This window comes from Pongo abelii, chromosome X (genome assembly GCF_028885655.2).
Source record: "Pongo abelii isolate AG06213 chromosome X, NHGRI_mPonAbe1-v2.0_pri, whole genome shotgun sequence".
NCBI classification, from domain to species: domain Eukaryota; kingdom Metazoa; phylum Chordata; class Mammalia; order Primates; family Hominidae; genus Pongo; species Pongo abelii.
Window position 1 is genome coordinate 47,607,042 of NC_072008.2, and position 25,850 is coordinate 47,632,891.

The window sequence follows — 25,850 nt, forward strand, 5'->3', positions numbered from 1 at the left end:
CAAGCCCGGCCTCTACTGTGTCTTTCTAAGCACTTTAGTGCTAAGCCTCATGGTGCCATGATGACTGCCATGTCCCCAGAGATGGAAAAGCAAGCAGGGAAGACAGAACACCTTCCTTACCTGTGTTCTTTTAACGGCTTGAACTTCCACAAGCTCCTCAGCAGACTTCCTGTGCCATTTCTTGGCTAGAATCAGATGACATGGCCACTTCTGGCAGCAAGGGAGGATGGGAAAAGGAGGGCCTTGCAAAGGGGGACAGGATTGCCAGGCTGGATTTAAAAGGTCTAGAATTCACCCAACTGCTCTGGGAAGTGGTAGGGTCACTGGTGTGGGCAGAGGTTGGCCTCTGGAAGGTGGAAAAAAAAAAACGGTCTAGGGCTGGGAAAGGAGGTCTCTTGGATTTACCTGGCTGCCCAGATAAATGGGGAGGGGGAGTCTGCAGAGGGGCAATGGGGAGAATCAATTCAGAGAATCTGACAAGATTCAACTGGGCTTAAAGAGCAGCTATCTGCCATGTGTCTGACTCAACTCAAATGCCACTTTCTTTGGGGACCCTTAAGGGAAAGGCCTGCTCCCTTTCCTCACCCAGAGCTTACACAACTGAGTTTGTGACCCCCCATCTATGCCAGGTCTGGGCTGGGGGCTGGAATCACAGTAATAAAGACACAATCTCTGCCCCGCAGAGGTTAACTGAAAATAGGTAAATTATGAGATTGTGAGGGGGAAGGAGGTTCGAAATTAAAGTCATCATCAACGGGGCTGGCAGACCCGGCAGAGGAAAGAATAGCATAGCCTAGAGCAGTGGTTCTCAACCAGAGACATTTTTCCCCCAAAGGACATTTGGTAATGTCTGGAGACACTTGGTTGTCCTGAGGGGTACTACTTGGTATCTAGTAGGTAGAGGCCAGGGATGCTGCTACACATCCTGCAATGCCCACAACAAAGAAATGACAGTGCTGAGGTTGAGAGACCCTGGCCTAGTGCAAGGGTTCTCAAACTTTGGGTCTCGGGATTCCTTTATGTTCTTAAAAGTTTAAGACATTCAAAAGAGTTTTTGCTTATGTCATATAGCCTCTGGATTCAGAAGCCTCTGGATAATCACACTGTACACCCCTGAGAGAATGAGAGTGAAAAAGTATTGTGAAAATAGTTTTCATTTGGTGAAACCCCAAGAGGATTTTTGGACCGGTAGACAGGCTGGGACCACTGGGACCACACGGTTGGAGAATGTTTGGCCTGGTGTTTAAGGTCACAGCTCTGGAACCAGATTTCTCAAGTTTAAACTGCAGCTCCACCACTGATTAGCTGAGGGACGTTTCTGGTACTCAGCGTCCCCATTGTTACCCATGAGTGACAAGGACAGTACCTGCTGCCTGAGGCTACTATTTTAGTCCAATAAAGCACTTAAACTGGGCGGACAGTTAGTTTAGTTATGATTGCTATGACTCCAACAAACATAGGGCCTGGGGCTAACTTGTCTTCAGCACCTTGTCTAGTGAATAAATCTAGTTCAGGAAGAGAAACAATAGCCCGCAGGCCTCGGTGGGTCTCTGGAGGTGGAAACCTCTTTTGCATTGGGTTTTGATGGCACAATGAAGGGCATTCTGATCAGGCTAACAAAAACGCTGCTCACAGGGTAGGAGTCCTAGCCCACCTCGGGAACCTCAGCCTCCACTTTCCATGCCACCTGTGCCCTAAGTCTACAGGGCGTTAGGACCCCACAAGGCACTTTTGTCTTTCTTGGTTCCCCCTGAAGATTTTACCCCACCTAGCCCTTCGACGCGTCTGTGCGCGGGGCCATTTCCAATATGGCAGTAGCCCCGCGACTGTTTGGGGGGCTCTGCTTCCGTTTCCGGGACCAGAATCCGGAAGTGGCTGTTGAGGGGCGTCTTCCAATCTCGCACAGCTGCGTTGGCTGTAGAGGAGAACGGACGGCGATGGCGACGGTCGCAGCAAATCCAGCTGCTGCGGCGGCGGCTGTGGCGGCGGCAGCGGCGGTGGCTGAGGATAAAGAGCCACAGCACGAGGAACTGCCAGGCCTGGACAGCCAGTGGCGCCAGATAGAAAACGGCGAGAGTGGTCGAGAACGTCCACTGCGGGCCGGCGAAAGCTGGTGAGGCTGGGCTGCGGTGGAGCCTCGGCAGAGGGGACGGTGGGGGGCATTGACAACCGCTGGGGATTCGGCGGCCGACGGCCGCGGGAAAGCTGCTGCGGGGTGCGGGGGCGGGGGAGTGGCCGGCGGGACAGCGGGCTAAAGGGGCGGGGAAGTGCCTTTGAATGAATCGCAACGCTGGAAAAGGGGCGGGGCCTGTGTGGTGCAGTCTGACGCCTGAGAACAAAATGGGGTTTGTTGTGATGAGACCAGTTTCGGTCCTGGAGGTGGGGCCGGGCCTGCGTAGTGAAACTGCGTAGGAACCTGGGAAGAAGGTGGGTTCTGCGACATAAGGCGGGGGCGCGGCCTGCGCTGCGTAATGCAACTTTTGGGGGCGAGGAGCGGTCTCCGATTGCTCCGGGGCGGCTGGGAACGAGGCGAGCTTTGTGACGTCAGCAGAAGAGCGGGATGGAGCCGAACGGTCGGAGGGAGGGAGCGGGGACCTCCGTGGGGGAGGGGGGAGGAGCCTGGAGCCTGGGAACGAGGTTAGGTTGGTGACGTGAGCCGAGGGGTGTGCTCTGAGGCCGAGGGACGACAGTGGAGGGGAGGTGGTGCCTATGAGGCAGAAAATGGCGCCTGCGAATAAGCAAAGTTTATGACGCGCAGTGGTTTTTGATTCTGGCGGAAGCCTTCCCGAGTCGAGAGAACGTGCAGGTGATTAGCACCGGAGGGGCCTTCCATGTTTAATTGGTTTTCTGTTTTGGTACTGTTTTGTTTTTAGAATAAAGAAAAAGTCGTTTTTTTAAAAAACGAGAATTTTGATAAATCGGCTTGTTTTACTGATTTCTAGCTAAACAGTGCTTCTTGAAATTTACTGCTTCTGGGTTCATTTTATTTCTCGCCGAGTTGCATCTCGTTTTTTAATTGTGAAATACGTAAGACTTAAAAAGATTATATAAAACATTTACGCAGCCCAGATTGACGGACATCCTATTAAAATAAACGGCCTACACTCTTCAAAAATGTCAGGATCATGAAAGACAAAGGCTGAAGAACTGTTCCAGATTGAAGGAATTAATGCGATTTAACGAGTCATGATAACTAAATGCAACATGTGATCCTCGATTGGATCCTGGAACAGAAAAAAATAAATTATTTTAAAAATAAATTTTTTATCATAAGATTATTTTTGTCTCTTTTACTGTAAAAGGCAATGGAAACGTCGGTGAAATTTTATTAAAGTGGGTAGATACTAGTACTACTAATTTCTTAATTGTGATCATTGTGGCTATGAAAAATAATATCCTTGTTTATAGGAAATACTGAAAAATTTAGGGATAAGAACGCATCGTGTAAGCAGTTTATTCTCAAATGCCTGAAAAATTAGCATATATAAACGTATATATGGCGAGGGGAAAGGGGAAATTGGGGAGATGTTGGTCAAAGGATACATTTCAGTTAGACAAGAAAAATAAGTTCAGATCTATTGTACAACTATAGTTAATAAATTCATTGTATACTTGAAAATTGCTGAGAGAAGATTTTACATGTTCTACCACCCCCCAAAAAATTGATAAGTATGTGACGTAATGGATGTGTTAATTGCCTTGACTTAGTAATTCCACAATGTATACATAAGTCAAAACTTTATGCTGTACACTCTAAATATATACAATTTTTGTCCATTTTAAAATAAATAAAAATACCAAAAAAATGCATGTAAAGAAACAACGATTGAGCAAATGAGTAAAATATTAGATTTGGAGAATCTGGATGAAGGACATATGGGGATTCTCTGTATTATTTTTGCCATTTTTCTCAATCTATTTCAAAGTTTAAAAATGAAATAATAAATAAAAACGTGTGAATTCACCATCCATGTTAAGATTCAGAACACTGTCTTAAGAAATTCTTCTGTGCCCCTCCCAGATGGAAATTCCCCTCCTTGCTCCATGGGAAACTTATCCTGAATTTTGAGTTAACAGTCTCTTCCTTTTCTTTAATGTTTTACCACAACTGTATGCATCCCTAAGTGGTATGTATTGTCTAAGCTTTCACTTTATACATATATGGAATACAAGTATATAAAATTCTCCTGGATGCATACTGTGAGCCCTTCTCTTCGCATCGGGTAATACATGGTATCCACATGGCATCATTGGTGATGTTAACCTTGATCACTTGGTTATGGTAGTGTTGGCCAGCTTTCTCAACTGTAAAGGTACTATTTTCCTCTTTACATACGCAGTAATTATTTTTAAAACGTGTATCATGTCCAGCCATTCCTCAAAATACTCTTAACAGCTTCCCATCTCTTACAGCGTAGATGCTAAAATCCTTACAATGAATTGCAAGCCTTTATGAAGCTGGTCTCCTGCTTGCATTCTGATGTCTTCCCATATCTCTCCTCTGATTACGCACTCCCTCCCTGTCTCCATCCAGGCCGGCCATATTGGACTCTTGCTGTTCCTCAAACACATTTAACCTTAGGGCTTTTTCGAGTGAGGTTTACCCACTACAGAGTTCTTTAATAACCACACCAGTGAAATGTGTATCTCTGTTACTGGGGAGATGAGTTGAGATTTTCCAAATCAGGAATACAAACCCAAGCCGTGTTTTTCTGCCATTACGTCACACCTTTCCAGCAAAAAAAAGCCTCATTTCATCCTGAGAATAAACAAAATAACCACAGTGTTTTATAACCCATTTGAAGATGTTCAAAAGGGCCTTGAAGCTTTGGTCCTTGCCTCTTCCTACCTTTGTAGCCTTGTGATTGTGTCACTGGTAGATAGGACATGACATCCTGTCATCCTTGATAATACCCTTTAAAATTACCCCACCAGTACTGGGTTTTCTTTTGGGATGATGAAATATTTTGGAACTAGGAAGAGGTTGTGGTTGTACAACATTGTGAATGTTCTAAATGCCACTGAATTGTTCACTTTAAGATGGTTAATGTTAATGTTACGTGAATTTCACCTCATTAAAAAAATTACCACACCAGTGTTGGTTCAGTATTGAAGCCGGTTTTTGTCTGCTGTCATGGGTATTATCATGAAGCATTTTTGCTAAACACTTTGTTAATGCTTCTCTATTGAGTAAGAGCAAAGCATCTCAAGGTTCTTTATTGCTGTCCATTTTCCATTTTACAGGGGTTTGCTGAAGTGGCCAGGATATATGTGTTTATAAAGCATTTTGAAGTCATGGACTAACCCCAAATCATATATCTTGTATCAGTATTAATATTTGCACCTTCTGTCTTTTGTCAGCTGGCAGATTTGGGTGAGGGTAGTTAACTAATTTGGTCATCGCAACTGATTTAATTTCTGGGAGAAGGTTATATTTTAAGGCAAATTCAAATCTGTAATAATATAGCCTCCTTGGAAATTTTCACTTTTTCCTTTTGTGGGATGAACCATCTTCAAACACAAATCAGACACAAGAGAAAACTAGAAGACAGAAAATAAAGAATTGTTTAGTAACTTTTTTCCATAAGCACATATTTCATATCATTTCAACAAATTTGAGGAAGCACGAATAAACCTAAGTGACTTTAGCAAGATCAGTTGTACCTGTATATACTGGCAGCAAGAAACTAGAAAATTAAATTTTATAATACCATTTATGATAGCATCCAAAAAAATTGAATACCCAGCTGTAAATATAATAATTTGGGTGTTATTGATACAGACCATGACACCTTTGTTGTGACTGCCACCTGGCCTGACAGATTGTGAGACATCCTGATTTCAGAGATGTTACAATGATTTTTTTAAAGTGTCTTTGACTTGAAGCAATATGGTAATATTCTGTGAAAAATTATGTGAAACGTGAGTCTTCTATGAAATCTATAGAAATTCAGCCTGTAACCAGGTCTGGAAGTTTTGCTTACCACTCTACAGCGTGATTTTCATGTTATTTTTTGTTCAAAATCTGCTCTTAAAAAGAAGTTGAGCAGTGCCTACCTTTGCATTGGAAGGTACTGTTAACTATAGCTTTATTGAACAAATTAACTTCATAGACTGGCTATGGAGGCAAGTAAAGCCACAAAGGGTGGATGGTGGTGTGTGCGGTGCAGGGTTGGGTCTGAGCATTGAGCCACCGGCACAGAAGGGTTTGTTTCCCTGGTGTGAGTGATATGGGGCAGGGTCTGTGGGGGTCAGTGCAGCAAAAAAACAAAACCAACAAAAAACCCACAGAAATGTTTGCCTATCTAGGTGACTTGTGACTATTCCAAGATTTGTCTGTCCCTCCATCCTCCCACCTCTCTGATCCTTTCATGAACAAGGGAAAGTTGACATTTTAAAGAATCACATTGATGAGGTTAAATTGAGAGAATCGCTTGAACCCGGGAGGCAGAGGTCGCAGTGAGCTGAGATTGTGCCACTGCACTCCAGCCTGGGCGACAGAGCAATACTCTGTCTCAAAAAATGATAATAATAATAATGAGGTTAAATTGCTTGAAAACCAACCAGTATAATGTTATGTGCATTTCATCAAATTTGGTTATTTTTTAAAAAGCATTTATTTGAGGCTGCTCAATATTTGGGATAGCCTTTTATGTGTCAGAAATGCCACAGCAGAACAGGTGTGTGTGTATGTGTGTGTGTGTGTGTTTAGGCAGGAGGAGGTTTATGTCTGAGAGCTTTTATGTCCAAGTCCTGAAGTCCAAGCTGTCAGAACAATGACAGCTAAAATTCATTTAGCACTTATTATATGTCAAGTATTTTCCAAACTTCAGGATTTCTCACAAAGGCAGATTTCAATATAGTTCTAAATGGTTATCCTTGTAATACATATAAGTTTCACCTTTAAAAGAGGGCTAGTTGAACTGTATACTGAAAAACGGTTGATGGTAAGTTTTATGTTACGTGTTTTTATCACAGTTTTTAAGAGAACCATAAGCTCAGGAATTTACTATAAAGCCAAAGTAAATTCTAAATTAAAAAATGATGAACAATAGCAATATGCAGTTCTTTTTTTTTTTTTTTTTTTTTTTTTTTTGAGACGGAGTCTCACTCTGTCACACAGGCTGGAGTGCAGTGGTGCAATCTCGGCTCACTGCAACCTCTGCCTCCAGGGTTCAAGTGATTCTCATGCCTCTGCCTCCCAAGTAGCTGGGATTACAGGCACGTGCCACCACACCTGGCTAATTTGTTGTATTTTTAGTAGAGACGGTTTCACCATGTCGGCCAGGCTGGTCTTGAACTGCTGACCTCAGGTGATCCACCCGCCTCAACCTCCCAAAGTGCTGGGATTACTGGCGTGAGCCACTGTGCCCGGTCTTTTTTTTTTTTTTTTTTTTTTTCCTCAGTATGCAGTTTTTGAAGGAAAACCTTATGATTCTTTTTAGCATTTTGAATTCTTTGCTCCTTTTAAAAGCAGATTTTTCACCATTTATCAAATCTAGTTCTTAGCTGAAGAATTATGCTTCCATTGATATATCCTTTAGAAACAAACACGTAATGAATGGCTAAAGCCTTATAAAATTAGCTGCAGATGGCAGATATCTTGAGCCTAGCTTAACTGGGTTATCCCACAGACTAATTCAAATGAATTATCTTTTATTCTATAATAAAACCTCATGTTTCCTAGCACTATAAGTATGGATTTTCTGTTGGTTTGTTTGCCATTGTTGAGCACATTTTCTGTTTTTAATCAGATTTCTTTTTTAATACTAAGAAGTTATCTAACATACAAATCTGAGTTTCGCGGAATAAATTTTGCTTCTAATTTATTTTTATATGATGCTGAAACTTTGTGTCTTAAATTATAATGTGTCAATACTTTCAGTCTGATGGGCATGGGAAGTTGTATAGCTAACCCTCAGCTACCCATGTAACACCCTTGTTACCTGTCTGGGCCCCAGGTTCCTTGTGGAGAAGCACTGGTATAAGCAGTGGGAGGCATACGTGCAGGGAGGGGACCAGGACTCCAGCACCTTCCCTGGCTGCATCAACAATGCCACACTCTTTCAAGGTACAAGGCCTCTGCCTCCTTCTCACCCTAGCCCTGGAGTTCTTGTCCCTTCCGTCCCTACAGATGATCATAAGCCCATTCTGTGTACTAGGTCACTGGTGGGGTGGCCAGAGTTATTCGTCAGTTTCCTTTGCTGATTCTTCCTCTGCCACCTCCACCCCCACCCCACAGATGAGATAAACTGGCGCCTCAAGGAGGGACTGGTGGAAGGCGAGGATTATGTGCTGCTCCCAGCAGCTGCTTGGCATGACATGGTCAGCTGGTATGGTCTAGAGCATGGCCAGCCACCCATTGAACGCAAGGTATAGTGGATGGGGAGGGTGCATGGCGGGGAGTGCGTAGTAAGAAAGCCTTGTAGGCCCAGCATGGGTCCAGATCCATGTATGCTGGGTAAGTATACATATGTCTGCTCTCTTCCCCCTCCTAGCTCATCATACAGGTATCTTTGTGTGTCTGCTGTGTGTGTTCCCCTGTGTGGCTCCCTTTACAGATCATTGTATATGTGTGTTTGTATGCTATGTGTGTAAGGCAGAGTGTGTGCTCCTCTCGTTTTAGAGGTCATAGCGCCGTGTCTGTGTGAGTACACCTGTGTCTGCACCCCTCTACCTTTACAGGTCATAGAGCTGCCCAACATCCAGAAGGTCGAAGTGTACCCAGTAGAACTGCTGCTTGTCCGGCACAATGATTTGGGCAAATCTCACACTGTTCAGTTCAGCCATACCGATTCTATTGGTGAGTCTAAGGGTCACGCGATGGGTTGGTGTTCCTAGCTACTAGTCCCAACTCAGTGACTTGAGGATGCATAGGGTTAAGCTGTAGCTGACTGAGAAGGCACTGGTCAGACTTTGGAAGACCCAGAAGGCATTGGCTAAGTTGGGTGGAGGCACTGAGGGGGTCTACTAGAGCCCTGAGGGTATGTGAGCTACATTCCAGTGGCTTACATGGTGTGGCAGAGGATATTTGCTGGAGATCTCCAGTCTGGAGTGTGGGCCAGTCATTTGGAGATTGATTGAGGACACAGGTATTGGCCAAGCATGTGAGGTCCGTAGGGATGAGTCAGGTGTGCCCAGATGGATCGATCATTTTGGGTCTCACAAAGATTTTGAATGTACTCCATCACCCCGCACAGGCCTAGTATTGCGCACAGCTCGGGAGCGGTTTCTGGTGGAGCCCCAGGAAGACACGCGGCTTTGGGCCAAGAACTCAGAAGGCTCTTTGGATAGGTTGTATGACACACACATCACGGTTCTCGATGCGGCCCTTGAGACTGGGCAGGTAAGGGTGGGGAGGGCTTTTCTGTTCAGGTGGACTGGCAGATAGACTCACCGGGCAGTACTCAGGTTGGGGGAAATGAAGGCTAGGTACCCATAATGTCCTCCATTAATACCTTTCCTTCTTTCTCTTTCTCCAACCCAGTTGATCATCATGGAGACCCGCAAGAAAGATGGCACTTGGCCCAGCGCACAGCTACATGTCATGTGAGCCCTTGGGGTATCTGGTCCAGAGCGGGGGCGTCCCATAGTAGGCAAAATGATTTAGCCCATGAGCACATTGCACCCCCATGCAGCAGGCCCTCAGCTGACAGTTTCTCATCTAACCCCAGGAACAACAACATGTCGGAAGAGGATGAGGACTTCAAGGGCCAGCCAGGCATCTGTGGCCTCACCAATCTGGGCAACACGTGCTTCATGAACTCGGCCCTGCAGGTTGGGCCATTATAGTTGTGTCTGGCACAGCCACGGGGTTGGGCTTCAAGAGCTGAGGATTGGGGACAGAGCTGGGGTCCTGAGGGGACTACAGGGCAAGGGGTCAGGATGAAAGCTGAAGCCCCACAAGTCTGAAGTGACACGCCCATGTTCATTCCTGAACTATCAGCTTCTTCTCTCAGCTTGCCCTCGTTTTCCCTCTTCTCTTCCCTGTTCCCACATTCTTCCTTCTCGTGAAATCCTAATGCCTTCTCTCCCCTACTCTCCTGCTCCTCTCTCCTCCCTTCCCCTTCTCTCTCGTTTTCCTCTGTCTTTCCTCCTGGCTTCTTTCTGTTTATCCTCACTTTGAACCTTCTGTCTCCCCTCTGCCTCATTCACCTGGTCTCTGGCCTCTGCAGTGCCTCAGCAATGTGCCACAGCTCACCGAGTACTTCCTCAACAACTGCTACCTGGAGGAGCTCAACTTCCGCAACCCACTGGGCATGAAGGGTGAGATCGCAGAGGCCTATGCAGACCTGGTGAAGCAGGCGTGGTCTGGCCACCACCGCTCCATTGTGCCACATGTGTTCAAGGTGTGACTCAACCCTGGGCACCCCCGACCCCCTACGTCTCTTGGCTCTCCTAACTCCCTCTCACTCTGATGACCCTGCCCATCTTCTTAGAACAAGGTTGGCCATTTTGCGTCCCAATTTCTGGGCTACCAGCAGCATGACTCTCAGGAGCTGCTGTCATTCCTCCTGGACGGGCTGCATGAGGACCTTAATCGGGTGAAGAAGAAGGAGTATGTGGAGCTGTGCGATGCTGCTGGGCGGCCGGATCAGGTAGGCTGCCCCTGCATTCGCAGTCCCATTAACATCACCAAGGCCTCTGCCTTGGGGATTTTCTGGCCTCCCTGGGATATCTAACACGCCACCATTTTCTGTTAAGTTTCTCTACCCTGACCTCAACTCCAGCCTTACTCTTCACCTTAGTTCCAATACCATATCTGCCCCCACAGTCAACCCAGAGTAAACCCCAGCCCAGTCTCCTGCCCTAAATGACCCCCAGTCTTGACCGTGAACATAGTCTCTGTGTATCCCTAGCTGGAGCTCTGCCTCTGGACTTTAGCAGTGGCCTTCCGCTTCACCCCATTCGAATGCACCCCAAGCCATGGTTTCCTCCTACCCTGGGCAAGCCCCACCACCCACCATGACACTATCAACAGGAGGTGGCACAGGAGGCATGGCAAAACCACAAACGGCGGAACGATTCTGTGATTGTGGACACTTTCCACGGCCTCTTCAAGTCCACGCTGGTGTGTCCCGATTGTGGCAATGTATCTGTGACCTTCGACCCCTTCTGCTACCTCAGTGTTCCACTGCCTATCAGCCACAAGAGGGTCTTGGAGGTCTTCTTTATCCCCATGGATCCGCGCCGCAAGCCAGAGCAGGTGTGGGGCAGTGGGGGCCTGGGGAGATGATGATGGACACATAGAGTTTCATTAGCGGCCATAGCTCAAGGCTTCCTGCATTAACTCACCACAAGCCCTTTTGGTCTTTTGTGGATACCGTTTTTCCCTTAGCACCGGCTCGTGGTCCCCAAGAAAGGCAAGATCTCGGATCTATGTGTGGCTCTGTCCAAACACACGGGCATCTCGCCAGAGAGGGTGAGACTGCAGAAGGAGGCTGGATGGGATTCCAGGGCAAGGAGGCAGAAGGGCCTGGGGAGGCCATGCAGACTAACAGTTCCCTCTCCATATCCCATTCCTAGATGATGGTGGCTGATGTCTTCAGTCACCGCTTCTATAAGCTCTATCAGCTGGAGGAGCCTCTGAGCAGCATCTTGGACCGTGATGATATCTTCGTGTGAGTGGGGATGATGGGGAGGTGGCAGTTGCTCGGGAACTTGGTCCACTTCCTTTTGTATCGTCCTGCCTTAACCACCTTCTCTCTTCCCTGCTCTGCCTCGTTCACTGGGCACCTGCCCTGCGCAGAGCTTCAGCCACGTGCCTTGGGAGGCTAAGGCAGGAGAATCACTTGAACCTGAGAGGTTCAAGTGAGCCAAGATGACGCCACTGCACTCCAGTGTGGGCGACAGGGCTAAACTCCATCTCAAAAATAAATAAAGCCGGGCGCGGTGGGTCACGCCTGTAATCCCAGCACTTTGGGAGGCTGAAGTGGGCAGATCACGAGGTCAGGAGATCGAGACCATCCTGGCTAACACGGTGAAACCCCGTCTCTACTAAAAATACAAAAAATTGACCGGGCGTGGTGGCAGGCGCCTGTAGTCCCAGCTACTCGGGAGGCTGAGGCAGGAGAATGGCATGAACCCAGGAGGCAGAGCTTGCAGTGAGCCAAGATCGTGCCACTGCACTGCAGCCTGGGCAACAAAGCGAGACTCCGTCTCAAAAATAAATAAATAAATAAATAATAAATAAATAAAAATAAAAATGCCTTCAGGCTGTGAGGATGAGTGGGTGGGGCAGCCAGCGCAGAGTCAGGGAGTCTCTGGGGGCCCTGATCAGGTGTGCCTGCTGTCCACCCCCCACAGCTATGAGGTGTCAGGTCGCATTGAGGCCATCGAGGGCTCGAGAGAGGACATCGTGGTTCCTGTCTACCTGCGGGAGCGCACCCCTGCCCGTGACTACAACAACTCCTACTATGGCCTGATGCTTTTTGGGCACCCACTCCTGGTATCAGTGCCCCGGGACCGCTTCACCTGGGAGGGCCTGTATAATGTCCTGATGTACCGGCTCTCGTAAGTGTCCTCTTCCCCGGGGATGGGGGGCGGAGGGGTTTGAACTCCAACTTGGGTGTTTAGCTGCTTATTTGACACCTCCCCTGTAACAAACAAAAGACAGTCCAAACTTAACATGGCCATAGAAGAACTTGTAGGGTTTTTTCTTTCTCTAGACCTCTGGCTTTGCTACTGCCTCTCTTGGGTGCTAGGGATACAGAGATGAACAAGATGCACAAAACACACAACTTCATCTTGTCTTCAGTTGTCTCTCCTGGAGACCATTGTCCCTCCTGGGAGAGTCTTGGTTTTTTGTCTTTTTGCTGACAAATTTTCATTTTGCCTAAAATCTAGAGTCTTTACCGTGGCACACAAAGCATTGTGTTATCAGAATTCTTCCCCCTCATCTTGCATTCAAAAGTCATTCCTCAGAGGCTTTCCCTGATGGGAAGTTACGGCCGGCATGTGTCTGTCTAGCAGTGGCTTTTTAGACTAAAAGTCCACGCTCCACACTTTTTTTTTTTTTTTTTTTTTTTTTTTGAGACGGAGTCTTGCTCTGTTACCTAGGCTGGAGTGCAGTGGCATGATCTTGGCTCACTGCAACCTCCATCTCCTGGATTCAAGCGATTCTCCTGCCTCAGCCTCTCAAATAGCTGCAATTACAGCCGTGCGCCACCATGCCCAGCTAATCACACTCCACACCTCTGACTGGGACACAAGTTCCTTCATTCTCAGGCCACTGCTGACAGCCTTGGCCTCTTCATGCATTTACGCGTCACCCCCTCAGCCCTCTCACACCTCAGATTCAGAATGGTTTACATGTGGGTCTACCAATGGCTTCCCATTATCTTAAGTAAAATCCCGGGCTCTATCCCCACTGTCCTTGTACCCCTGCCTTGGGAGTCTCCTCTGCTCTGTTGCAGACGCTACGTGACCAAACCCAACTCAGATGATGAGGACGATGGGGATGAGAAAGGTGAGGGGGCTAACAGTCAGTGGGCAAGGGCTCTGGGTTAGGTCTGACCCACATAGGTTCGTCTAGGTGTGCATTGCAGCTTAGCACTTGAGGCTCACACCTTCCCATGTCCTAGAAGATGACGAGGAGGATAAAGACGACGTACCTGGGCCCTCAACTGGGGGCAGCCTCCGAGACCCTGAGCCAGAGCAGGCTGGGCCCAGCTCTGGAGTCACGAACAGGTGCCCGTTCCTCCTGGACAATTGCCTTGGCACATCTCAGTGGCCCCCAAGGCGACGACGCAAGCAGCTGTTCACCCTGCAGACGGTGAACTCCAATGGGACCAGCGACCGCACAACCTCCCCTGAAGAAGTCCATGGTATCTCCTTTGGCTATCAGCGAGGGCTGGGGAGGCTGGAGGGGAGATTTCCTAGCAGCAGGATCCATGACCACCTCTCCCTCACCCCCAGCCCAGCCGTACATTGCTATCGACTGGGAGCCAGAGATGAAGAAGCGTTACTATGATGAGGTAGAGGCTGAGGTAAATGAGATCCCAGGGATGGGGGGTACTTTCAGCTCTTGCCCCTCAACTCTTCGTACATCTTCCCCACAACTCCTCCAGCTGGTAACAGAGCCAAGAGATCCAGGTCAAGCCTGGCCTTGGGGCCTGAACACCCACTGAGAGCTCCAGGGCCTGAGGTTCCTAGCTTCAAAGTTGGTGCTCTGACCCACTCAGTGTGTGTCTCCCCCGCTGGGCCCCCACTCCCCATTTCTCCACCTGTCCTCACACCCGGCCATCTGGCCGTCTGTTCACCCAATCCTAGGGCTACGTGAAGCATGACTGTGTCGGGTATGTGATGAAGAAGGCTCCTGTGCGGCTGCAGGAGTGCATTGAGCTCTTCACCACTGTGGAGACCCTGGAGAAGGAAAACCCCTGGTGAGGGGCCAGAGTGGGGCCTGTGTGTGGGGGTTTCATTGGATGACACTACTATATTTAGCTTTTTTTTTTTTTTGAGACAGAGTCTGGCTCCGTCACCCAGGCTGAAGTGCAGTGGCACAATCTCGGCTGACTGCAACCTCTGCCTCCCAGGATCAAGCAGTTCTCCTGCCTAAGTCTCCTGAGTAGCTGGGATTATAGGCACCCATTAACCATGCCTGGCTAATTTTTATATTTTTAGTAGAAACAGGTTTCGCCACGTTGGCCAGGCTGGTCTCGAACTCCTGACTAAAGGTGATCCACCCACCTTGGCCTTCCAAAGTGCTGGGATTACAGGCGTGAGCCACCGCACCTGGCCTATATTTAGCTCTTTAAGTATACCTTCCTCCTCCCTCCTCCATGCTCAAACCCTTCTTGCCACCCTGGCCACCAATCTCCTGAGCAGACTCCTACCCCAGAGCCTCGGCCTGTGCTGTTCCTTCTCCAGGAATGTTGTTCCCAATGATATACAGGACTTCACTCCTTACGATGCTCAGGTCTCCGATCAAACGTGACCTCATCAGAGAGAGCTCCTCTGACTACCCTTGACTACCCTTGTTAAAAATCACCCTTCCCCACCATCCCTCTCCATCCCCTCTCTGCTCTTTTCTTCCTAGCCAAGCATTACTTTCTAGCTCAGCGATGCCACTTGATGTGATGTCTTTTATCCACTTTTGTGTTATTTGTCATCTTTGTTAGAGTCAACTCCTTGAGGGTGAAGACTTAAGTTCACTGTGTTGCTTCTACCTGTTTATAATAGTGTTGAGTGTTCAGTTGATGCTCAGTAGACACTTGCAGAATAAACAAAAAGAGAACCAAAACCACACTCCCTAGTCTCAGAAATAAGAGCAGCATGTCCGTGGAGCAGAAATGGAACAGAAATACAAAATAGTTCCAAAGGGTTAAACAAGTAGTCAATAAATACTGGTGAATGAATGAGTGACTAAAATACGAAGAGAGGAAACTAGAAGGATAGAGGTGGGCTCTAAAGTAAGACTAGCATCTCATGGAACAGAACTCAAACAAAAATAGAAAAAATAATTGAGCGCATATATAAAAGATAGTAAGCACTTGACGAGTGAGTGAAAGGATTTTAACAGGAACAGAGCAAACTAGAATACTAGACGGGCTAATAGTAAGAGCAGTGTCTCTGTGAGCCAGACATGGCACATGGGAGGAAGTACAAAGGGCACACAGTAGGTGCTCAGAAAAAGTCTGTTTTGGCTGGGCATGGTGGCTCATGCCTGTCATCCCAGCACTTTGGGAGGCCAAGACGGGTGGATCACCTGAGGTCAGGAATTCAAGGCCAGCCAGGCCAACATGGTGAAACCCTGTCTCTGCTAAAAATACACAAATTAGCAGGGCATGGTGGTGCATGCCTGTAATTCCAGCTACTCAGGAGGCTGAGGCAGGAGAATTGCTTGAACTCAGGAGGTGGAGGCTGCAGTGATCCGAGATCACGCCACTGTACTTCAGCCTGGGCAACAGAGCGATTCTCTGTCTCAAAAAAAAAAAGAAAAAAGAAAAAGTCTGTTTGCTGACTCAGGCTCTGTCTGTAGGTACTGCCCCTCCTGCAAGCAGCACCAGCTGGCAACCAAGAAGCTGGACCTGTGGATGCTGCCAGAGATTCTCATCATCCACCTGAAACGCTTTTCCTACACCAAGTTCTCCCGAGAGAAGCTGGACACCCTCGTGGAGTTTCCTATCCGGTCAGGGGCCGGGGAGAGGATGGCTGGGGGAAGGCAGGGAGAGGATGGTTGGGGGAAGGCAGGGAAAGGAGGGGGTGTACCAGTATTAACCCTCTCCTCACCCACAGGGACCTGGACTTTTCTGAGTTTGTCATCCAGCCACAGAATGACTCGAATCCAGAGCTGTACAAATATGACCTCATCGCGGTTTCCAACCATTATGGGGGCATGCGTGATGGACACTGTATGTGCCAGGCTGTGGGTGGGGCCTGCCCTGGGGGTTCTGGGCAGGGGGGGCGATCAGGACCTTCCCAGTGAGTGACTAGGGATGTGAGCCAGTGGTGAGGTTATCGTGGTGGGAGGAGTGACAGAGTGAATCTGGACACTTCTGAGAGGCAGGAAGGGTAGGCGAGGATAACTGTCCGTCCCTTTCAGACACAACATTTGCCTGCAACAAGGACAGCGGCCAGTGGCACTACTTTGATGACAACAGCGTCTCCCCTGTGAATGAGAATCAGATCGAGGTGTGACTTCCATCCTCCCTCCTCCCCTTCTTCCCTTCTGACTCCACCTCCCCACCCCCACAATCCACACTGACTCCTGTCCTCTCCCCACAGTCCAAGGCAGCCTATGTCCTCTTCTATCAACGCCAGGACGTGGCGCGACGCCTGCTGTCCCCAACCGGCTCATCTGGCGCCCCAGCCTCCCCTGCCTGCAGCTCCCCACCCAGCTCTGAGTTCATGGATGTTAATTGAGAGCCCTGGGTCCTGCCACAGGAAAAAAAAAAAAAAAAAAAAAAAAAAAAGCCCTCTCTGCAATCTCGCTTCTCGTGTCCGCCCCTCTTCTCTTATTCGTGTTAGGTGCCCCCGCCAGGCATTGCAGGCTTAGTCGTGGCTACTGTTCTCCTGTGCCGCTGCATCGCTCTCTCCCGGGAAAGAACAGGTCGTGTCTCCTCCTAGCAGTGCGCGCCCCGCCTGTGTTTGCCCTTCCAGCAGTGACCCTCCCTTCTAGTCTTTATTTATGGTCGTGCCCTTCCCTCTCCTCAGCCCGGAGTGTTCTGCGTGGGTGGTGATGGGGGTTCACCTGAACACAGAGTGTATTTTCTTATTGAGGCCCTGTACCTTCTGCTGTGTGTGTGTATATATAAAGCACCAGTCTGCTCCCCGCTCAGCAGTGTGGTTTTTTCCTCCGTGGACTTAACTAAGCACCAGTTTTGTGCCTGTGTTCTGTGTTCTTATCAAAGGCCAGATGTGTGATGGGTGCAGCTCTGAGTGGTTAGTGAGTACCAGCTGTGGGCTGGGTGCTGCTGTTCTAAGTGCTTTGAAAGCACCCTCTGTGCCAGGCACGATTCCAAGCACCAATGGCATGCCCAGTTTTTTCCAAAGCATTTTCCAAGTATTGATAGGTAATCCTCACAACAATCTCATGCAGGAGTTGTCATCTCCAGTTTCGGATGGGGTTACTGAGGTACACAGGTCACAGAATTGCTCAGGGCCTGTCAGGAGGTCAGTATACCTCATGTGCTACCCTAGAGTCGGTCCCCGGAGGGGGCGCTTGGCTTGTCTGGACCCAGGACTGCTACTCAATTTGCAGACATGAGCTGCCCTACAGGCAATGTGGAAATGGAGCACATGGGACGGATGCATCCATGTGGGCAAATTTGTGGTTTGGGGACATAAAAATACTCCTCTCAGGCCAGGTGCCACCTGTTATCTCAACACTTTGGGAGGCCAAGGCAGGAGGATCACTTGGGCCCTGGATGTTGAGGTTGCAGTGAGCTATGATCGTGCCACTCTACTCCAGTCTGGGCCACAGAGCAAGACCCCATCTCAAAAAAAGGATGCTATTCCCCAGACCACCTCACAGACCCCCAGTAGTGTCCTCTGAGAAGATTTTGTCCCCCTGAGACCTCCTTTGGAGATGGTACATGCATTTGGCAGACCAGCCAACCTGCCAGGACAAATGTGCTGTGTGTGTGTGGCCCCTGTAGTCAGCCCCCTCTCCCATCATGACCCCAGCTCCCACACCAGGCAGGTTCCCTCCAACCTCACCCCAGAGGACACTGAACACCTGCTGCAGGAATTTGGAAATAAATAAGCCATCCAACCCTTCACACTGATGGGTGAGGGGAATCCTGATCGGTGGCAGCTGAGAGACCATTCCCACGGTCAGGGCCTCAACACTCCCCCCAGCCTTCTGCCTTTGCACTGGGTCTGGGCAGACCCACTGTGAGGGTCACTCAGCCCCAGCATCGCCACTCACAAACCTCCCAGTCACTCTGCTGACACAGGCAGAAATCAAGGCAGTTGCTGTGAGGAGCCCAGCTCAAACTGACTTAGCAAAAGTAAGAACAGAAATACTAGTTTCAGGTATGACTGGATCCAGGAACTCAGAAGCTGTCATCGAAGGCTCATGAAGACCATATGACTGAAGCACTACAATCACCCCATTTTGCAGATAAGGAAGCAGGCATAAAGAGCTGGGTGAGAGTGGGCTGTAAGGGTCAGGCGCAGTGGCTCACGCCTGCAATCCCAGCACTTTGGGAGGCCGAGGTGGGTGGATCACCTGAGGTCAGGAGTTCGAGACCAGCCTGGCCAGCATGGCGAAACCCCATCTCTACTAAAAATACAAAAATTACCCAGGCATGGTGGCACACACCTGTCATCCCAGCCACTTGGGAGGCTGAGGCAGGAGAATTGCTTGAACCCAGGAGGCGGAGGTTGCAGTGAGCTGAGATTGCGCCACTGCACTCCAGCCTGGATGACAGAGTGAGACTCTGTCTCAAACAAACGAACAAAAAAACAATGGGCTGTAAGTACAGGAATGTCTTCTTACTGATAATTAGTCCCGGACCAAGCCCACCCAAAGCAAATCCATTTAAAATAACTTCTCTGATCTAACCAAAGACACCTTGAATCAAGACATGCCTAAGATTCAGGAGAAATAAGAGACAACTGGCTCACGCCTGTAATCCCAGCACTTTGGGAGGCCGAGGCAGGCACATTACTTGAGGTCAGGAGTTTGAAACCAGCCTGTCCAACATGGCAAAACCCTATCTCTACTAAAACAACAAAAATTAGCCAGTCATGGTGGCACACGATAGTCCCAGCTACTAGGAGGCTGAGGCGGGAGAATTGCTTGAACCCGGGGGGCGGAGGTTGCAGTGAGCTGAGATAGCACCACTGCACTCCAGCCTGGGCAACAGAGCAAGACTCCATCTCAAAGAAAAAAAGGATATCAAACTAAAGAACAGAAAAATAGTAAGTTTCAAACAAACGGGGAGAATAGAATGAAGAATAATAATCCAGAAGAAGGCAAGAATAAAGAAATAGAGAACAGGTGGACAAATAGAAAGCACGTACACAACAATTTGCAGATAAGATCTCTGCTCCCTCCAGTTCAAGGGAGGGAACTGGGAATGAGGCAGCTGCTTTGAGACTGACCAAGACTGCCATCGTGCCAGGCAGACAGTGGGGGAAGGGCAAGTAAAAATGCCACAATACTCCCATTTTGAAGATGTTTTTTTCTTGGTTGGACAATTGCTGTAAACTTTTGACCATTGTATTTGTCTGTTCTCGCACTGCTATAAAGAAATACCTGAGACTGGGTAATTTATAAAAAAGGCTTAATTGGCTCATGGTTCTGCAGGCTGTACAGGAAGTATGGCTGAGAGGTCTTAGGAAACTTACAATCACAGTGGAAGGTGAAGGGGAAGCAGGCACTTCTTACCTGCCCTGAAGCAGGAGGAAGAGAGTGAAGAGGGGAGGTGCCACACACTTTTAAACAACCAGATGTCATGAGAACTCACTATGGTGAGAAGAGCAAGGGAGAAATCTGCCCCCATGATCCAATCACCTACCAGGCCACTCCTCCAACAATGGGGATTGCAATTCTATATGAGAGTTGAGCAGGGACACAAGTCCAAACCATATCAACTATTTTCCAGCACTCTGACACAGTTAGCTCTAGCAATTCTGTTTGCTTTTTGATGTTTCTGTTAAGGAGCCAGAGCCTGGAGCTTCCTAGTCTTGCATTTTGGTGACATCACTCGTCTTTTTTTTTTTTTTTTTTTTGAGATGGAGTCTTGCTCTGTTGCCCAGGCTGGAGTGCAGTGGTGCCATCTTGGCTCACTGCAAGCTCCGCCTCCCGGGTTCATGCCATTCTCCTGCCTCAGCCTCCTGAGTAGCTGGGACTACAGGTGTGTGCCACCATGCCCAGCCAATTTTTTGTATTTTTTTTTTTTTTGGAGATGGAGTCTTGCTCTGTCGCCCAGGCTGGAGTGCAATGGCATGATCTTGGCTCACTGCAACCTCCACCTCCCAAGTCCAAGCAATTCTCCTGCCTCAGCCTCCTGAGTAGCTGGGATTACAGGCACGCACCACCACACCCGGCTAATTTTTGTATTTTTAGTAGAGACAGGGTTTCACCATCTTGGCCAGGCTGGTCTCAAACTCCTGACCTCGTGATCCACCCGCCTCAGCCTCCCAAAGTGCTGGGATTACAGGCGTGAGCCACCGTGCCCGGCCTAATTTTTTGTATTTTTAGTAGAGACGGGGTTTCACCATGTTGGCCAGGATGATCTCAATCTCTTGACCTCATGATCTGCCTGCCTTGGCCTCCCAAAGTGCTGGGATTACAGGCGTGAGCCACCATGCCTGGCTGACATCACTCCTCTTGTGTGTTATGGGTTTTTTTTTTTTTTCCACACAAAACATGGATTTTTATCTTTTCTTTTTCTTTTTTTTTGGATATAGGATCTCACTATGTTGCCCAGACTGGTCTCAAACTCCTGGGCTCAAGGGATCTTCCCTGCCTTAGCCTTTCAAGTGGCTGGAATTATAGGCCTGAGCCACTCCACTATGCCTAGCCCACTTTATCTTTTCTTGGCTTATCAACTATAACTCTTGGATTTTTGGTTTGGGTTTCTTTTTTAATTTTTAGAGACGGGGTTTTACTCTGTTGCCTAGGCTGGAGTCCAGTGGTGCAATCATGGCTCACTGCAGCCTTGACTTCCTGGGCTCAAGCGATCTTCCCAGTTCAGCCCCCCAACTAGCTAGGACTACAGGCGTGTGCCACCATGCCCAGCTATTTTTTTTATTTTTATTTTTTGTAGAGATGATGTCTCGCTATGTTGCCAGGGCTGGTCTCAAACTTCTGGGCTCAAGTGAGCCTCCTGCCTCAGCTTCCCCAAGTGCTGGGGTTACAGGCATGGGCCACCACGCCCAGCCAACTGTTGGTTTTATTTTAGTGATTGCTTTAGGGTTTATATTATTCACCTGTAACTTATCATAGTCTACCTTCAAGTGATATATACCACTTTGCATACAGTATAAGATGTTTAATGTACTTCCATTTCTTGTTGCTCAGCCTTTATGCTGTTGTATCATGCATTTTGCTTTTACATATGTTATAAACCCCAAAATACACTGCTATTTTTATTGAAACAGTCAATTTTCTTTTTTCTTTTCTTTTTCTTTTTATTGTGAGACAGGGTCTCACTCTGTTGTCCAGGCTGGAGTGCAGTGGCAAAATCATAGCTCACTGCAGCCTTGAACTCCTGGGCTCAAGCACTCTTTCCACCTCGGCCTCCCAAAGCACTGGGATTCTATACAGATGAAATACAATTTTTTGGCTGGGCACGGTGGCTCACACCTGTAATCCCAGCACTTTGGGAGGCTGAGGTGGGTGGATCACCTGAGGTTGGGAGTTTGAGACCAGCCTGACCAACATGGAGAAACCCCATCTCTACTAAAAGTACAAAATTAGCCAGGCTTGGTGGCACATACCTGTAATCTCAGCTACTCAGGAGGCTGAGGCAGGAGAATCCCTTGAACCTGGGAGGCGGAGGTTGCGGTGAGCTGAGATTGCACCACTGCACTCCAGCCTGGCGACAGAGCGAGACTCCGTCTCAAGAAAAAAAAAAAAGAAAAAAGAAAAAAAAGAAATACAATTTTTTGTAGAGAGGGGGGTCTCTGCAAAAAGCTACCGTGCCCTGACTCACCTTATTTTTTGAAAGATATTTTCATGAGTATAGAATTTTAGGTTGACAGTTTTTAAAAAATTTTTTAGTACCTTGAAGATTTTTTTTTTTTTTGAGATGGAGTCTTGCTCTGTCTCACCCAGGCTGGACAGCAGTGGTGTGATCTCGGCTCACTGCAGCCTCCACCTCCCGGGTTTAAGCAATTCTCCTGTCTCAGCCTCCTGAGTAGCTTGGACTACAGGTGTGTGCCACCATACCCGGCTAATTTTTGTATTTTTAGTAGACACGGAGTTTCACCATGTTGGCCAGGCTGGTCTCAAACTTCTGACCTCAGGTGATCCACCTGCCTCGGCCTCCCAAAGTGCTGGGATTACAGGCGTGAGCCACTACGCCCGGCCACTTCCCAGTCTTCTTGTTTGCATTGTTTCAAGTGAGAAATCTCATGTCATCCTTCTCTTTGTTCCTATGTACATAACATGTCCCATTTTTCCCACTGGCTGTGTTTAAGATTTTCTCTTTAGCGCTGGTTTTGAGCAATTCGATTATGGTATGCCTTGGTGTAATTTTCTTCATGTGTTTGGGGTCCTTTGAGCCTCCTGGATCTGTAGGTTTCTGGTATTCATCAAATTTGGAAAAATTTTGTCCGGTATTTCTTCAAAAAAATTTTTTTTTCTGAAGTTCTCCTCTATTTTCCTTCATGGATACAAATTACTCATAAATTAGACTGCTTGAAGTCCCGTGGCTCATTGATGCTCTTTTCAATTTTTGGAGTTTTTTTTTTTTTCTCTGTGTGTTTTGTTTTCAATTGTTTTTATTGCTATGCTTTCAAGTTAACTAATATTTCCTTCTGCAATGTCTAATGTGCTATTAATTCCATTCAATGTATTTTTTATATCATCAATGTCTCTATTTAACTTTTTTAACATATGGCATACTCTGAATTGTTTTTCCTCAGAACACTTCTGACACCAAATGTGTGGGTTGTTTCCATACCAACAACCAGTTCGCCAACTCTCCAGATGCCAACTGGGTGTCCAACAATTCAATTCAATTCTAACACTAACTACCTGGCATTGGTGTCAGACCCCACAAGTTAAGGGCTTGGTCCCACATAACTGCCTCCACTTGAGACACCAATTGAAAACCCCAGGCCTCCCATACTTCTGATTGATCGGCTGTAAATCAGGAGTTCCCACAACCCCTTCCTTGGGTTGGATAATTTGTTAGAATGGCTCACAGAACTCAGGAAGGCACTTTATTTACCATGATTGGTTTATTATAAAGGATACAACTCAGGGACAGCTAAATGGAAGAGATGTATAGGACTAGATATGGAAGGGGCACCCTCCCAGCATGTTGATGTGTTTACCAACCCAGAAACCCTCCAAACCCTTCATTCAGGGGTTTTTATGGACTTTTCATCATGTAGGCATGATTGATGAAGCCATTGGCTGGAGATGGATGATTACCTCAATCTCCAGACCCTCTCGCCTCCCCAGAGGCCCAGGGTGGGGCTGGCAAACAGCCCTCATTTGAAGCTATCTAGGGGCCCTCCAAGAGTCACCTCATTAGCATAAACTCAGGGATGATCGTAAACTCAGGGATGATTGAAAGAGGCATATTATGAACAACAAGATGATCCTCTCACCTCGTCATTCAGGAAATTGTAAGAGTTTTAAGAGCTCTGTGCCAGGAACCAGGAACAAAGACCAAATATATACTTACTCTTATATCACAATATCACACATAAAGTTATAATAATAATTGTATTAATGTCCTTCACTGCTAATTCTAACATCCTTGTCGGTTCTGAGTCTGTTTTGATTGATTATTCTCCACATTGTGGGTCCTTTTTCCCTTCAAAGGCATTCCTGGTAATCTTTGGTTGGATCTCAGACGTTGTGCATTTTACCTTATGGTTGCTGGATATTTTGTATTCCTGTAAGTATCCTGGAGCTTTTGTTCTGGGATGCATTTCATTGTTTCTTTCTTTCTTTCTTGGCTGTTGTGAGTAGTGTTGCAGTAAGCATGGGAGTGCAGATATCTCTTCAACATGATATCATATCCTTTGGATATATACCCAATAGTGGGTTTGCTGGATCATATGGTGGTTCTATTGTTAACTTTTTGAGGAACCTCCATACACTTTTCCATAATGGCTATACTAATTTACATTCCCACCAACAGCCTGCAAGGGTTCCCTTCAGGCCGTATCCTCACCAACACTTGTTATCTTTTGCCTTTCTGATAATAGTCATTCTACCAGGTATGAGGTGGTATCTCATTGTGGTTTTGATTTGTATTTCACTGATGATTAGTGATGTTGAGCATTTTTCTCATATACCTGTTGGCCATTCATATGTCTTCTTTTGAGAAATGTCTATTCAGTTTCTTTGCCCTTCTTTTCTTCTTTTTCTTTTTTTCTTTTCTTTTTTTTTGAGACGGAGTCTCACTCTGTCGCCCAGGCTGGAGTGTAGTGGCACAATCTTGGCTCACTGTAACCTCTGTCTCCTGGGTTCAAGTGATCCTCCTGCCTCAGCCTCCCTAGTAGCTGGGACTACAGGGGCGCACCACCATGCGCAGCTAATTTTTGTATTTTTAGTAGAGATGGGGTTTCACCTTGTTGGCTAGGCTGGTCTCGAACTCCTGATCTCAAGTGATCCACCCGCCTTGGCCTGTCAAAGTGCTGGGATTATAGGCGTGAGCCACCGTGCCCGGCCAACTTTATTCTTTTTGCTCAAGATTTCTTGGCTTTTAGGAGCCTCTCTCTCTCTCTCTCTCTTTTTTTTTTTTCCTTTTTCCTTTTTCCTTTTTCCTTAGATCCAGGGACAGACTGGATATTCTGGGTCTTTTGTGATTCCATATAAATTTTAGGATTGTTTTTTCTATTTCTGTGAAGAATGTCATTGTTTTTTGGGGGTTTTTTTGTTTTTTTGTTTTTTGGTTTTTGGTTTTTTTTTGACACATCGTCTCACTCTGTCACCCAGGCTGGAGTGCAGTGGCGTGATCTGGGCTCACTGCAACCTCTGCCTCCCAGGTTGAAGCAATTCTTATGCCTCAGCCTCCCGAGTAGCTGGGATTACAGGCGCCTGCCACTATGCCCGGCTAATTTTTGTATTTTTAGTAGAGACGGGGTTGGCCAAGCTGGTTACGAACTCCTGACCTCAAGTGATCCACCCGACTCGGCCTCCCAAAGTGCTAGGATCACAGACGTGAGCCACTGCGACCGGCTGGTATTTTTTGTTTTTTGAGACAGAGCCTCACTCTGTTGCCCAGGCTGGGGTGCAGTGGCATGATCATGGCTTACTGCAGCCTTGATCTCCTGGGCTGAAGTGTTCTTCCCACCACAGCCTCCCAAGTATCTGGGACCACAGGTGTGCACCACCACACCTGGCTATTTTTTTAAAAAATTTTTTTGTAGAAACAAAGTCTTACTATATTGCCCTGGCCAGTCTCAAACTCCTGAGCTGAAGAGATCATCCCACCTCAGCCTCCCAAAGTGCTGGGATTACAGGTGTGAGCCACCGCACCCAGTCAAATTCTTTCTTCAAGAATTGAGGTTGCTGCAGACCTGGACAGATTTGCCACTCCTAACAGGCTCACATAATTTGTTTCCACTGTCCTCCATTTTCTGATGTTATTGTTTTGAAAGCTGTCATTGCATGTATTTTGTGTAAATCTATTGTTTGAAGCAGGTAGTAAGTCTTGTCCCTGTTACTCCATCTTGGCCAGAAGCGGAAGTGCTTTCCCACAACTTTT

At 47.5% G+C, this 25,850-nt stretch overlaps 1 protein-coding gene across 3 annotated transcripts; it reads left to right on the plus strand.

Moving 5' to 3' along the window:
* Nucleotides 1–1,813: 1,813 nt before the first annotated feature.
* On the plus strand, nt 1,814–17,281 carry USP11 (ubiquitin specific peptidase 11). 3 transcript variants are annotated; one of them, XM_024240914.3, is made up of 21 exons: nt 1,814–2,113; nt 7,962–8,071; nt 8,243–8,373; nt 8,686–8,803; nt 9,201–9,346; nt 9,488–9,549; nt 9,675–9,777; nt 10,176–10,349; nt 10,440–10,598; nt 10,982–11,206; nt 11,339–11,422; nt 11,527–11,621; nt 12,307–12,513; nt 13,416–13,468; nt 13,584–13,826; nt 13,918–13,988; nt 14,272–14,384; nt 15,983–16,132; nt 16,240–16,355; nt 16,547–16,635; nt 16,729–17,281. In XM_024240914.3, exons 1-21 carry the CDS (start codon nt 1,938–1,940, stop codon nt 16,864–16,866), a joined length of 2,763 nt encoding a protein of 920 aa, XP_024096682.2. In that variant the 5' UTR covers nt 1,814–1,937; the 3' UTR covers nt 16,867–17,281. The 3 variants fall into 3 exon arrangements, with proteins under 3 accessions (XP_024096682.2, XP_024096683.2, XP_024096684.1); XM_024240915.3 differs by having other exon boundaries at nt 1,860–2,113; nt 13,587–13,826; XM_024240916.3 differs by lacking the exon at nt 1,814–2,113 and adding an exon at nt 2,312–2,427.
* The last annotated feature ends 8,569 nt before the right edge of the window (nt 17,282–25,850 follow it).